The sequence below is a fragment of the Equus przewalskii genome, chromosome 19, assembly GCF_037783145.1.
Source record: "Equus przewalskii isolate Varuska chromosome 19, EquPr2, whole genome shotgun sequence".
Lineage (NCBI taxonomy): Eukaryota > Metazoa > Chordata > Mammalia > Perissodactyla > Equidae > Equus > Equus przewalskii.
This window is the reverse complement of record NC_091849.1, coordinates 33,950,991-33,963,007: the sequence shown is the minus strand read 5'-3', so window position 1 is coordinate 33,963,007 and position 12,017 is coordinate 33,950,991. Positions and strand designations below refer to the sequence as shown.

Here is a 12,017-nt window from a genome sequence, read left to right as displayed (position 1 = left end):
TTCCCCTTCCAAACGTCGCGTCCAGTCCCGTCCACAAACTTGTCTTGCTCTCTTGAGCCTTCTTCCTGCTTTCCCTTTGCTACTGAGATCCAGGATTCAGCCTGGGCCCTTCAGGTTTTAGGGGGCAAGTTTGGGATCTGACTGCACACACCTCTCCCCGCTCCATCCTATTTCAGCTTCACAGATGGTTCCTCCCTGTCTTCCTACATATTTGCTGAGTTGAAGGTTCCGAAAAATGGGAATGACACACTGTGAACAACGTTTGACATTTCCTCCCCATTTCCAAGGCGGATTCTGCATGATTTCTAGACTTCCCTCCCCAATCCTTCCCCCCCCCCCTTTCTGGTACACCCTGATAAAGAGACACAGAACTGCAGGTTTCAAAGAGGAAAAAAGCAAATTTGTTGTTGTTGGTAGGAGGGCATGAAGGGGAGGGTTCTTCACCTTCCCCGACTTCTTGTAGATGGGAGGTTGGGGGGCGATAGAAAAGGCAGTAGATGGGGGCGCATGCCCCACTCTGTACAATATAGAAGAATCTGATATAGATACTTTGTATAAAAGCCACTCGTCCTCATTTGTGTCCTCTCGCTGGCTGGCTGGGCTAGGGGGCACTGGGGGACAAAGAAGCTGGGGTGGTGGGCCAGGACACAGGGACACCCCATGGTCCCCATCCTCTAGCTGTCCCCTTGTGGGGTCACTTTGGATCCTTGGTGGGAGCATAGCAGAGCTCCAGCGGCCGGGACACCTTCCAGAACTTCTCATTCACCAGCTCCAGGGTCAGCGAGCCATTCAGTGTCTACAGAGGAAGTGGGAGGGAGAGGCCAGGGAAGAGAAAAAGAAGTTGGAGAAGACAGTAAAGGAAATGAATGAGAGGACCAAGAGAGGAGGGAAGAAAAAGGAACAATAAAACAGATGGGCCAAAGCAGGGGCATATGGAGTGATGGGGGTGAAGAAAGGACAGAGGAGGGAGATGGGAGAAGCAGAGGGAGAAGAGGCGGAGTCAGTTAAGACATCAGGACTATGGCTGTGTGTGGTCCTCCCCTTCCCTCCCCTCTAATACCGCCGCCCTGCCCTCCGAGGCTCTCACCGTGAAAGCTCCGCCCCCAGGGGCGATGTAGATGGTGTACTGCTTTTCGCTGACACCCTCCAGACTGGGCAAGGCAGGCTCCTCGGGGCCGTCACCTCCTCCGGCACCCCCACCCTCCCCACCACCCCCCTCAGGTCCCCCAGCATCGGAGGCGCCCCCTCCAGGCCCTCCTGGTTCCCCCGCCTCTTGCTGCTGTCTCCGCTCGAGGGCGATGCGCAGGGCCAAGTATTTGGAAAGATGGTCCACTGTGGCATTGCCAGTTGTCTTCACATACCTGAAGTGGGAAAGAGGGCAGGTTTAGGGTACAAATAAGAAAGGAAGTAGAGCACTTTCCAAAAGGGCCTCTGGGTTAGGGTTTTTTCCTGGGTCTGGGTGAAGCCCACGTCTGATGGAAGTCTATGTGATCTCTGGTTTCTCAGTGGTCTGGGGCAAGACAGGGTTCTCACCTAGTCTGGCAGTATTCTCCCTTCTCCACGAGCAGGGGGTGGGGCCGGAACACGAGCTCAATTTCTCCACCTGGCTCCGGGGGGCTAGGAGCCCCAGGAGGGCTTGGGGGGCCCAGGGTTCCCCCTCCCAGAGTCCCTCCCCGGTCACCAGAGTCTTCAGAACCGGCACCCCCACCCACCCCACCAGTGCCACCTCCCCCTGTCCCTACACTGCTCCCCCCTGCGCCCCCTCCACGGGGTCGCTTGGGAGCAGGGCCTGGGGCAGAGTCAGGGGCGGAGTCTGAGCTCACATCCTCGCCATCCCCTTCTCCCTCCCCAGGCTCTCCTTCCCCCCCACTCATCGTGGTGGTCTGATCTGACCCAGGCATCGGCCGCCTCACACGCTGGGCCCTGTAGAAGCAAGGGGTTGAGGTTAGAAAGCACCATGGATAAGGAGTTTAGATTTTAAACTTCAGAGAATTAAGAGATTAGGGAAATCTTAACGATGACACCTAATATTTATTAAACATTAACTACATGCCAAGCATACTGCTAAGTGTTTTGCGTTAACTGCCTCAGAAAATACAAATCCTACAAGGCAGGGAATTATTTTCTCTACTTCACGGCTGAGGAAACTGAGACTTAGAGAGGTTAAATAACTTGTTTGACTTCATAGCCCCTCGCCTCTCAAAATGCGGTCCAAGAACCAGTAGCACAGGCTTGTTGAAATACACAACTCCGGACCTACTGCACCAGAATTTGCATTTTTAACAAGGCCCTCAGGTAATCTGGATGCACATTTAAGACCGAGCAATGCTGGTCTAGAAAGTGATTTAATTCCCAGCAGTGTGAATCCAGAGCTTATGCTCAAAATCACTCTACTGTTCTAACTTCCGGAAAGTTAGAGGCCGAGCTATTTTCTTATTAAGAATAGAACTAAGAAGCTACGATTTACATCCATGGCTTCCAGGCCTGACCATCAGGCTGTGGTTCGCTCTAAGGATGCCAAGGTTTAGAAGCAGGGAGGCAGCAAAGACAGCGCCAGGAGTCTGACCCACTGATCTAACCCACCAGCCCTGCTGCCACCTCTCTCCCGGCCCAAACCTGTGCATGGCCTGCATGCGCAGCCCCTCCTCGATGCTGGAGCTCAGTGCCTGCTGGTTGTGCAGGCGGCTGAGGCGGATGAGCACCCGGTCTTGGTGGGCCTCGTATTCCTCCCGGCTGGGATAGATCTTAGAGATCAGGGCATCGAAGTTGGGGTCTGGCCGCAGAGATCGCTTGGATACCAGCTTCTTGCGGCACGTAGGGCACTCCTTGTTCCTGGGGTGGGAGAGAGGAGGCCTTGAGCAGTCAGTCGCCAGGGCACTGAGGCCCCAACTCAAACATGTCCCTCCTGTTACCCGCTCCGCAGGGCTGTGACAATGCAGTCAGAGCAGAATCGGTGGAGGCACTCCTTGGTGGTCATCGTATTCTTCAGCATGTCCAGGCAGATGGGGCACATGAGTTCTGAATGCAGCGACCGAGGGGAAACTGCAATCTCTGTGCCATCCATGATGGCTTCCTGGAGGCATCGGTGAGTGAAAAGGTGGTGGTGGGTTAGGGGGAAAGGGGTTTTAGAAACAAGTGGTCCACGAAATGAGAGTTTTGAGAAATACAGTGAGATGGTGGAATCCTGGGTACCCCATGTTGGCTACTTAAGGAAGATGGGAATTCTGCGAGAGAGAGAGGGGCTATTGACTTGGAGAGAATGGAGAACAGAAGGGATTAGTGTCCATTAACTAAGCATAAGAGCTTTGCAGTAGGAGGATCTGAAGTTTGATGAAAGGCCTGGGGGGGCGGTGGCAACATTTGCAGTTTGGGGAAGACTTATTCAACAGAATTCCTTAAAGTGTGGTCCTGGTACTACTTATATCAGAATCCGCTAGGGTGCCTGTGACAAACACAGATTCGGAGGCCCCATCCCACTACTGGATCAGAATGCTGGGGGGCGACAGGGGCATCTCCATTTTTAATAATCTCGCAAGGTGACTTTTATATGCACTGATCTCTGACAGTGAACTGAGGAACAGGAAAGGTAACTTCTGTCTGCTCACTACCTTTCAAATGAAGATGGTAATACTACTTGCTTTACCTCTCTGGCCCGGCTGTTTTGGGGATTAAATGAGCCAAATGTGAAAGTGCTTTGAAAAGAATAAGGGAGTTCAAAGGTAGGGCCAAGGCAGTCTGTGAATCGGGCAGGGTCGGTAGAATAGGGCAAAAAAAAATGGAAAAGAGGCGGTGAGATTGGGGTCTGCAGATTGAGGGGTTTGGGGCGAGGGAGTGAGCTGAGAAGGGAGACTCCTTGTCACCTGCGGAGTCCGATGGAGCTCATACAGACTCAGTTCCCACGTTTTGCTGGCATTCTGGGCATTCGCCGGCGTCGTCATGGTGACCGGGCACAGACCCCCACCAGGGCTCCACGGCGGCGACGGAGAGGTGGGCTGGGGAGGGGGGAAAGGGAAGGGGTGGGAGGGTGTTAGGGGGGCCGCCCTCGCGCAGACCCCGCCCTCCGGGGCTCCCCCCTCCGCCCCCGCCCCGCGCCGGCGCGGCCCTCACCCGGCTCCCGCCGTCCGCGCTGCTGCTGCCGCAGCGCCGCTCCCTGGGCCTGGGCTCCCGGGCCGAATTCGCGCGGTCCGCAGCCGCTGCTCAGACAGCAGCTCCCGCCGCCGCCGCCGCCATGGCCCGGGCGCTGGGGCCTACGTCACTTCCGCCTGCCCCTCCACTCCACTCCACCCCCCGCCGACAGAGACGTCACCAGCCACTCGCGGCGGGGGTGGGACGCGACGTGGACGCCCGGGTTCCCCCGCCCTCGGGAGGCGTCTGTCCTCCGAGCGGAGCCGGCGTCCCCGGAGTCCCGCGCCACGTGGGGACCACGGTTTCCGTCCCCGGCCCGGCGCCGTCGCGCGGCCACCCTTAGCTGCCCTTCCCTTTCCGAGGCCCCCACTCGGGGCCTCCGCTCCGGAGGGCGGGGCCTGGGATCGCTCGGACCCCGGAGGGGACGGAGGGATTGGAAAAGGGGCCACCTCCCCCACTCGGCGTCCCCTGGCGGCTCTGGGGAACGGCTCCCCCCTCCCCGCCCACAACTTCTCCGTAACCCCAGCCCAGGATTCCGGGGGAGAAAAGCTGCAAGGGCTCCTCTGCCGCTTCAGTCCTCCGGTCCTGTGAACGCAACTAAGTCCCGCTGTGCCCGGGATTCCCCTTACCACCCTGGGGACTTGCTCCACCCTCCGCTTTAGCTCTCCCTAGACCCTCCGACCCGCACTCCCCTCGAGGTTTGGGGGCGGCGGCTCGGGACGTCCAGACTCAACTCTCGGCCGGAGCCAGAGACTCGAGAATTGCGTTTGGACAATCAAGAGCCGCGGCCCGGGGCGGGGGAGGGAGGCGCACGGGAGGAACGGGGGAATGGAGACACCACGCGGAAGCAGGGACACACACACAAGATGGGGCCTCTATCGGGGAGGGGGTGTGCGCCTGTGGGTGGGTGGGGGCATAAGGGGCCGAATGTCTGGAGTGGGAAGCGGGCACAGGTCTCCTCTAGGACTTTCCAGTAAAGGAAGGGCACGGGGAGGAAAGAGAAGAGGAAGGGACAGAGCGATCCCCATTGAGGGCAGGAGATGAGAGGGCTACGGGGAAAAGAGACCGTGATGGGCGTCCTGTCTCCTTCAGCCTGAGCTGGGGCTCCCGGACTTGGGCTGCAGCTGCCAGGGGGTGGCCTGTTTCTGGGACAAGGCAGCAGTGGGTCCCCTCGCCCCCTCCCCCAGTTCCCCCCTACTTCCCTGTCCTCTCCTTCAGTCCGTGGCCAGTCCTTATGTGGGCTCCAGAGTCGATTAGCGCGGACCCCCTCCCCTTCCTCCTCCTCCTCCTAGCCCCCTCCCTTCTGCTCTCCTCCAGCCCCTTTCATCGGCTGGTCCATTCCCCTAATCCTGGCCCCCTCCCCTAATCCCCCCCATCCGACCCCAGGCCGGCTGCAGCTATTGTAAGGTGGAGAGAAAGGGAAGGGGGGGACTGAGAGAAAGGAGAGGGGTGGGGGAGGGCCACCTGTTCCAAGACCCCCTCCCAAGGCCAGACTGGACACCGGGATGGGGCCATGAACAAATCACCCTTGGGGACCATAAGGACCCAGGGAATTGGGGGGAGGGGACTGGGGCTGCAGGACTAGTGGAAGGGGGTGGGGCAGACCCCTCCCTCCAAAAAGACCCAGAGTGTCACGCATACACAGTGACACACACTCTCTCCTCTCACACCCGGCGGCGGGGGTTGCCCTGGGAGACCAGGCAGTGAAAGGGAACAATCCTTCGGGGAAGGGAAAGGAGGGGGAGGTGGGGAAGGGTCTGAGGGCTTGGACACAAGAAGAACCGGAGGTGGCAGGGAAGAGGATTTGGAATTTATTAGGGTCACAGGCACCCCTGCCTCCCATATTCAGCATTCCTGAGCCATACACTGCCACCATTTTTGTAGCCTGGGAACTCAGAGTCCTCATCAGCAGGAGGCCGGGCAGAGTGGTGGGGGAGTGAGCAGAGTCCAGGGTCCTTGAGGCAGTTACATGAAAAGACCTCCTGGGAGGGGCAGAAACATTTGGACAGATGCATAGGTGGAGACAAATGGGCTGGGAGGCAAATGCCCACTTCTCTCCTTGGCCTAGGGGAACTTCTGCCCTTCCCTCAGTGGCTCAACTCCCCTCACTTGCTTTCTCATATCACTTGGGTTCCACTTCTCTGCCCTCTCCCTCCCCTCGATGGCCTCATACCAGTGACTTCCACTGAGGCCCCTGTGATGTATCCACTGTCTTCAGATGCCAAGAATGTGACCACATCTGCCACATCTATGGGAATGGTGGGCAGAGAGCAGAATATGCCTCACTCCCATGGATCCAAGGTAGCCATCATCTCCCACCAGAAACACCCCCTCCCTCAAAACACACACACCAACCACCAATCGTGGTGAGACCCTCTCAGATACCATAAAACTTGGGGATCTCTTCATTCAGGCCCCCTCCCCAGGGTCCTCCCCACTCAGTGCTCACCCTCAGGGTCCCCCATATGTCCCATGGGGATCATTCCAGTCACCTGTAAGGAAACATTCCTATGTGGGTGAAAGTTTCTTTTATGGGTTTTTTTGTAGACTGAGTCTGTGACCCTTTTTTCTTTTGTCTTCATTCCTTTTATACTTATTGAGTATCTACTATTTGCCAGGCACCCTGCCCAGCATTCTCTCAAGTCCAGAAAGGTTGGCTCTCTGAATGATTCTGCCCTCTGCCCTCCACCCACAGCCTCCTACCTTGTCCAGAACTTTCTGTGGCACTTTCTGTGTCATGGGTGTTTTAATGAACCCTGGGAGGACAGAGTTACAGCGGATGCCATGTCTGTGGAAGGAAGGGTGGCCGCTGACTCTGGAGAAGACTGAACACTCACCCCTCCCTCAGACCTCCCATATGCCTCAGCAAAGCCCCCCTCACCCCCAGGTGTCTGACCAACCGTCCCAGCTCTCGGGCTGCAGTCTGGGTCAGCCCAATCACTCCAGCCTTGGATGCTGCGTAGTTTGTCTGTCCCACATTCCCCACCTATAGGGGAGTCAGAGATTTGGGATGAGTCAGGAGTCCCAAGGAGGGCGTCTCTTCTCTACGCACTTGGCTGGCTGACCTCCTCCCAACTCGACCTGACCTTCCCTACGATGCTGCTGATGTTGATGATGGAGCCGTGACAACCACTGGACACCAGGGCTTGGGCTGCAGCCTGAGTGACTAGAAAGATACTCTGGGGGGAGGGAGTAACAAGACAGAAAGGATCAGCTGGGTGACAGTCCTCCTCCAACTCCCTTCCCAGGCTAGAGGGGCCAAAAGTTACAGGTTCAGAGGTCACCACCTTGAGGTTGACAGCTATGACTTTGTCCCAGTCATCCTCAGACATGTGGAGCAGAAACTCATCCCTGGTGATGCCCGCACAGGACACAACGACAGACGGCGGGCGAGAAAAGCAGTCCTATGGAAGAGGGAGGTTACACGCCAAAAACCCAGAGGCAGTGGAGGCAACGTTAGCGCTTTAAAGGGGGCGAGGTCGTTTCGCGTTCACCTGCACTTGTTCCAGCAGGCGCCTGGCGGCCCTGGCCTCAGAGACGTCAGCCTGGAAGGCAGCGTGGGCCCCGCGGGGCGCCTCCTCCTCGCTCCCCGGCCCGCCCAGCAGCCGCACTGTCTCCCGTGCCGCTGCCCCGTCCAGATCGCAAGCGGCCACGGTGGCCCCCTCTCCGGCCAGGCGCACACTGACAGCTCGGCCGATGCCACTCCCCGCACCTGAGAGGGGCGAGAACACGCAGCGGGGGTAGTGGGGAGAGTGGGCAGGGGTCAGAGGTCAACAGGGCGCAAAGTTAGTAAAGTTAGGACAAGGGGCGAGACTTCACAACGGCTGCAGAGTCCGAGGGCGCGCCCCTGACATCACTCCGGCACCCCAACCCACCCTGGGAGAGCATCCCCTCAACCTGTGACCAGGGCCAGCGCGGAGCGGAGCCGAAGCTGAGACGCCATGGCGGGCTGCGGGCGGAGAGCGCTCCAGCACTGAGCCAATCGGAGCGCAGAGGGGGCGTGGCGAGAGCAACGCCGGGCCAATCAAAGCGCCGCCAGCTTTAGGCCATCTGCGGCCACCGGTGCAGGCGGACCTCCCACCGCGGGGGCGTGGCCAGACACAAGCGCTCTGGGGCCTGGGGAGCAGGGAGATGAGGGGCCCCCTTCCCCGAAAAAAACACAAAGACTGCGTGTGGGGCGGACGATCCAAGGACTTTATTTCCGGTCACCACCCCACCCGTTGATTCAAACAGTGATATAAAAAGAAGAGAAACAAAACAAAACAAAAAATCAGGACATGAGATTAGCAACTAACTCCCCCTCCCCCCAATCACTCCCAAATCAGGACGCACGATTGATGTTTATCCTCCATTCCTTCTACTACCCGCTCTGTCCAGTACTCTGGTCTTCCCTGAAGCCTCCACCAATGGGTGGGAGAGGGAGGCCAACCCTGGAGAAGCCTGTATATGGCAGTTTGGTCCACTGAGAACAGGTAGGGTAGGGAACATGGGGTAGGCTGTCATCTGTCTCTTCCAGCCTTCTTCATGGCCCCATTTAGTCGCCCAAACCCAACAACATGGTCAGCACATGCTCAACTCTATGGTCCCTCTGGCCTCTCATTCTCACCTCCACAGTCCCTGTAAGACCGCCAAACCTTGATGGCCCTCATGCCAAAGTCACCATTTCCCTAAGATCCAATTCCTTCCTTTGGCAGATGTCCCTGGCCAGGGACCCCAACATCCACAGACCCCTGCCCTGGAGGACAGAGGTTTGGGGCTGGGGTGGCGGTGGTTTATCCCACCTCTCACTCAAGGTGGGCAATCAGCACCATCATGACAACTCCCCCCAGCAGCCCCAGCACCTCCAGAAGTGACTGCAATGGTGATGCCTCCCTTAACAGCTCAGGCAACACAGACACTGTTGCTACATAGATGAAGCCACCTGCAGTGAATGGCAGAATCCAGCCAGGACCTGTACCGCCTGCGACTTCACTGCCCACTGCCCCTCCTTCAGTTAGGAGGGCACAGGCTGTGCCTGCCAGTGCCCCTATTGCTGTCAGTAGTTGTAGACGCATCGCCTGGGGGGCAGAAAAGAGAGAAAGGCACTTACCAACATATAAAAGTTAGCAGCAGTTTAGAAATGGCTAGTGGGGTATAGGTGTATGTGGGTAGGATGCATGTTTCTGGAAACTAAAGAACAAGGCAAAAAGTGGGGGGTCTAGAATACACATGTTCTGAAAAATCTTAGATGTCAAAGAGGTTCTTTCCACAGACCTTCTGATCCAGTAGGTCAGGGTTGGTGGCATGGTGTGAAAGACCTCCATTAACTATTAAATGGTTTATGGACCACAGTTTAAGAAATACGGAGCTACAGAACCAAGAGACAGAACTTCTTTTCCTTCATTTTGAGAGGATTTGTTGTCGATAAAAGTACACTTTGTCTGGAACTAATGAAAGGCCGTCTTGGGTTTGGGGTGGGTGAGCAAGGGGTAAAGAGTTTGAGGTAACCATGTTTGGTGCCCATCACCAACCTGCTTTTTGCTGCAGCCAGACTGGACCAAGATGGCAAAGTCCCCAACTTCATGGGGCACTTCATGTAGGAGGACAGTCATTGTGGTCAGGATCCCCAGCCCCCGACCCCCTCGAAATGAAGCCCCAATGGCCAGACCATCTGTGAAGTTGTGTGCCAGGTCAGCAGCCAGATTCAGGTACCCTGATACACGCAGGTCTTGTATAGGAGGAAAGGAAGACAAAACCATTAGAGGCATCCATCACCCCCAGTCCCAGCCCTGATCAGCCATTATCACATCTCCCCCCAGAGACCACTTCATACCCAGCCCCTCACTATTTCCCAGACACCTGCCATTACCACAGTGCATGTTTCATTTCACGTGATTCATTATGATGCCCTCGCCCGGGGTTATCACCAACCCTGACCCTCACCTGAACCTGTTTTTCCCTCTTCAGAATTCTCAGGTCTCACTGGCCCATCTTTGGGCCCCATGTTCCCTCCTTTCCTCTTCCTCAACCCCCCTGCTTCCTTTTCTTCTTCCTCTGAGCTCTGCTTCTCTTTTGAATGACGCTCTGAAGGAAGAAAGGAGTTGGTAAGAGTGGGGAACAGAGATCTCTCCATATGTCTTCAAAAGGGAAGTCACTTCCCACCTAAGAGCCATAAGATGAGGGGATTTTGAGGCAGGCAAGGTGGCTTTCAGGAAAGTTGTTCCTAGGCTCACCCTGTCTTCCATGTCTATGACTTCCATGTGTGTGACCATGAGTATGTTCATGTCCATGACTGTGTCCATGTCCTCCTTTCACATGTCTCACAAACTTCTCCACCACAAGAAAGGCGACAATTCCACTGAGGACCCACAGTCCCACAGACAGAATGGGGCCCTGGCCTAAGAATGGAGACATTAAGACATTAAGGGAGATGTGGATTCCAGACTCCTCCTTCTCAAGTGCAAGACGACAAGATTGGGAGGGACAGACCTCCCCCAGCACCCCACCCCCGTCTCCATCCGCCCCTTCCTCACCACTGTGGGAGTGTCCGTGTCCGGGATGCTCCTGAGGGTGGTGAGAATGAGGTTCTGGAAGAAGGGGGAGAAAAGGTTAGATGAACGAATACCCCACCCAAGGGGCGTGTATTTGGGGGAATATTGGAAGGTCAGGGATCACAAAGGAGAAAGAACCCTTTTGCCCAAAGAATAAAATATATTAAAATTTAAGGTAGAGACCCGAGGTCACTTACCCAGGGCATGAGGAATGAGGTGCAGGAAGGCATCTCCCAGGAGCCCACCTGAAGCAAAACTGAGCAAGATCTGGAGCAGAGAGCGGTGCCGGGGGGAGTTTGACTCCACAGGGATAAGGAAGAGGACGAAAAATGGAGCTGCAGAGATCAGCACTGTGGCCCCCAATGCCTGGTGAGGGAGAGTCAGGGGTCAAGTGGTGCCGGGTTTCCCGACAATTCAGAACCAGCCCCTCTCTCCCTCATCCCCTGGGGACTCACATAGGCCCAGAGAGTGACAGTGTCCAGGTCCTGCTTGATGCCCGGAGCCCCAGACTCCCCATAGCCTCCATGGCTGTGTTCATGGTCATGTCCATGTCCTCTGTGGTAGAGGTTCTCATGGGAGTGGCCATGGCTATGGCCATGGTGCAAATCCTCATGTGAATGTCCATGGTCGTGACCGTGGGTGTGCCCATGCCAGATGCTCTCGTGAGTGTGGCCATGGGCGTGGCTGTGTCCATGGTGGAAATCCTCATGTGAGTGCCTGTGGCTGTGGCCATGGAAGTCCTCGTGCAGGTCCTCGTGCAGGTCGCCATGACCCCCGTGTCCGGCCACTAGCAGCCCTAAGGCCGCCCAGGTCAGCAGTCCCACGGCCACCCAGTGGGGGGCCCCCAGGCCTCTGGCCATCACGCTGACCAGAGGGACAGAGACAGTGACTCCACTTGACCCTCAACTCTATGCCTATGCAGGGTCCGCTCTACTCCGCTCGCGCCCTCCGTTCACTTCTATAGGCCGCTCCCCGATTCCATTCTGTTCCCACCCACATTGTTCCCAAGACTCGTTCTCTTTATCCCGAACCCCCTCCCGGATGTAGGGCCCCCGGGACACCGCTCTAGGCTTTGATCTTCCACTTTTATAGACTCTCTGGGCCCTCGTCTCTATGACCCACGAGGTTGGGAAAAAGGCCTGGAAAGGATGGTAGGGAAAAGCAGGGAATTCTCACCGGCTCCGGAATCCTCTCCTTTCCCGGTTTGCTCGGACGTGGCAGTCACGCCTCTAGCTCCCGCGAGAACAGGAAGTTCCGTTTTATCTCCGTCCCAATACCTTTACCAATATGGCTGCACTCCGGTAGCGGCGAGCGGCCCTGCCCTGGCGCGCATGCGCGGGTGTGGAGGTTATTTGAGGGGAG

General features: G+C 56.9%; 3 protein-coding genes across 7 annotated transcripts; all 3 read right to left on the bottom strand.

Moving 5' to 3' along the window:
* Window positions 1-378: 378 nt before the first annotated feature.
* On the bottom strand, window positions 379-4,916 carry RING1 (ring finger protein 1). Of its 2 annotated transcripts, XM_070584355.1 has the most exons (8): window positions 4,108-4,881; window positions 3,861-3,992; window positions 3,644-3,735; window positions 2,913-3,073; window positions 2,617-2,832; window positions 1,534-1,923; window positions 1,088-1,361; window positions 379-796 (listed from the first exon to the last, which is right to left on the bottom strand). In XM_070584355.1, the coding sequence occupies exons 4-8, from the start codon at window positions 3,062-3,064 to the stop codon at window positions 695-697; spliced, it is 1,134 nt and encodes a 377-aa protein (XP_070440456.1). In that variant the 5' UTR covers window positions 3,065-3,073; window positions 3,644-3,735; window positions 3,861-3,992; window positions 4,108-4,881; the 3' UTR covers window positions 379-694. The 2 variants fall into 2 exon arrangements, with proteins under 2 accessions (XP_070440456.1, XP_070440455.1); XM_070584354.1 differs by lacking the exon at window positions 3,644-3,735 and having other exon boundaries at window positions 4,108-4,916.
* A 997-nt stretch (window positions 4,917-5,913) lies between these two features.
* Window positions 5,914-8,127, bottom strand: HSD17B8 (hydroxysteroid 17-beta dehydrogenase 8). Of its 4 annotated transcripts, none has more exons than XM_070584358.1 (9): window positions 8,023-8,126; window positions 7,620-7,837; window positions 7,413-7,529; window positions 7,212-7,304; window positions 7,026-7,111; window positions 6,829-6,913; window positions 6,575-6,617; window positions 6,299-6,373; window positions 5,914-6,107 (listed from the first exon to the last, which is right to left on the bottom strand). In XM_070584358.1, the coding sequence occupies exons 1-9, from the start codon at window positions 8,066-8,068 to the stop codon at window positions 6,091-6,093; spliced, it is 780 nt and encodes a 259-aa protein (XP_070440459.1). In that variant the 5' UTR covers window positions 8,069-8,126; the 3' UTR covers window positions 5,914-6,090. The 4 variants fall into 4 exon arrangements, with proteins under 4 accessions (XP_070440459.1, XP_070440460.1, XP_070440457.1 ...); XM_070584359.1 differs by having other exon boundaries at window positions 8,001-8,104; XM_070584356.1 differs by lacking the exon at window positions 5,914-6,107 and having other exon boundaries at window positions 6,134-6,373; window positions 8,023-8,127.
* Window positions 8,128-8,296: 169 nt separating this feature from the next.
* SLC39A7 (solute carrier family 39 member 7) lies at window positions 8,297-11,982 on the bottom strand. The gene is made up of 8 exons (XM_008507912.2): window positions 11,832-11,982; window positions 11,111-11,519; window positions 10,853-11,021; window positions 10,638-10,691; window positions 10,338-10,502; window positions 10,048-10,188; window positions 9,636-9,832; window positions 8,297-9,182 (listed from the first exon to the last, which is right to left on the bottom strand). Exons 2-8 carry the CDS (start codon window positions 11,513-11,515, stop codon window positions 8,910-8,912), a joined length of 1,404 nt encoding a protein of 467 aa, XP_008506134.2. The 5' UTR covers window positions 11,516-11,519; window positions 11,832-11,982; the 3' UTR covers window positions 8,297-8,909.
* Window positions 11,983-12,017: the final 35 nt, after the last annotated feature.

Excerpts from the sequence above, each read along its gene's own strand:
- RING1 (XM_070584354.1), bottom strand. The coding sequence starts at position 3,938 with ATGACGACGCCGGCGAATGCCCAGAATGCCAGCAAAACGTGGGAACTG. Across the intron at positions 1,924-2,616 it reads CGCATGCAGGCCATGCACAG|GGCCCAGCGTGTGAGGCGGC; the intron begins GTTTGGGCCGGG and ends TTGCTTCTACAG. Across the intron at positions 1,362-1,533 it reads GGAGAATACTGCCAGACTAG|GTATGTGAAGACAACTGGCA; the intron begins GTGAGAACCCTG and ends TTCCCACTTCAG.
- HSD17B8 (XM_070584356.1), bottom strand. The coding sequence starts at position 8,068 with ATGGCGTCTCAGCTTCGGCTCCGCTCCGCGCTGGCCCTGGTCACAG. Across the intron at positions 7,305-7,412 it reads TCATAGCTGTCAACCTCAAG|AGTATCTTTCTAGTCACTCA; the intron begins GTGGTGACCTCT and ends CCCTCCCCCCAG. Across the intron at positions 7,112-7,211 it reads TCAGCAGCATCGTAGGGAAG|GTGGGGAATGTGGGACAGAC; the intron begins GTCAGGTCGAGT and ends ACTCCCCTATAG.
- SLC39A7 (XM_008507912.2), bottom strand. The coding sequence starts at position 11,515 with ATGGCCAGAGGCCTGGGGGCCCCCCACTGGGTGGCCGTGGGACTGCTG. Across the intron at positions 10,189-10,337 it reads TCATAGACATGGAAGACAGG|AGCGTCATTCAAAAGAGAAG; the intron begins GTGAGCCTAGGA and ends TTCTTCCTTCAG. Across the intron at positions 9,833-10,047 it reads AGAGGGAAAAACAGGTTCAG|ACCTGCGTGTATCAGGGTAC; the intron begins GTGAGGGTCAGG and ends CTCCTATACAAG.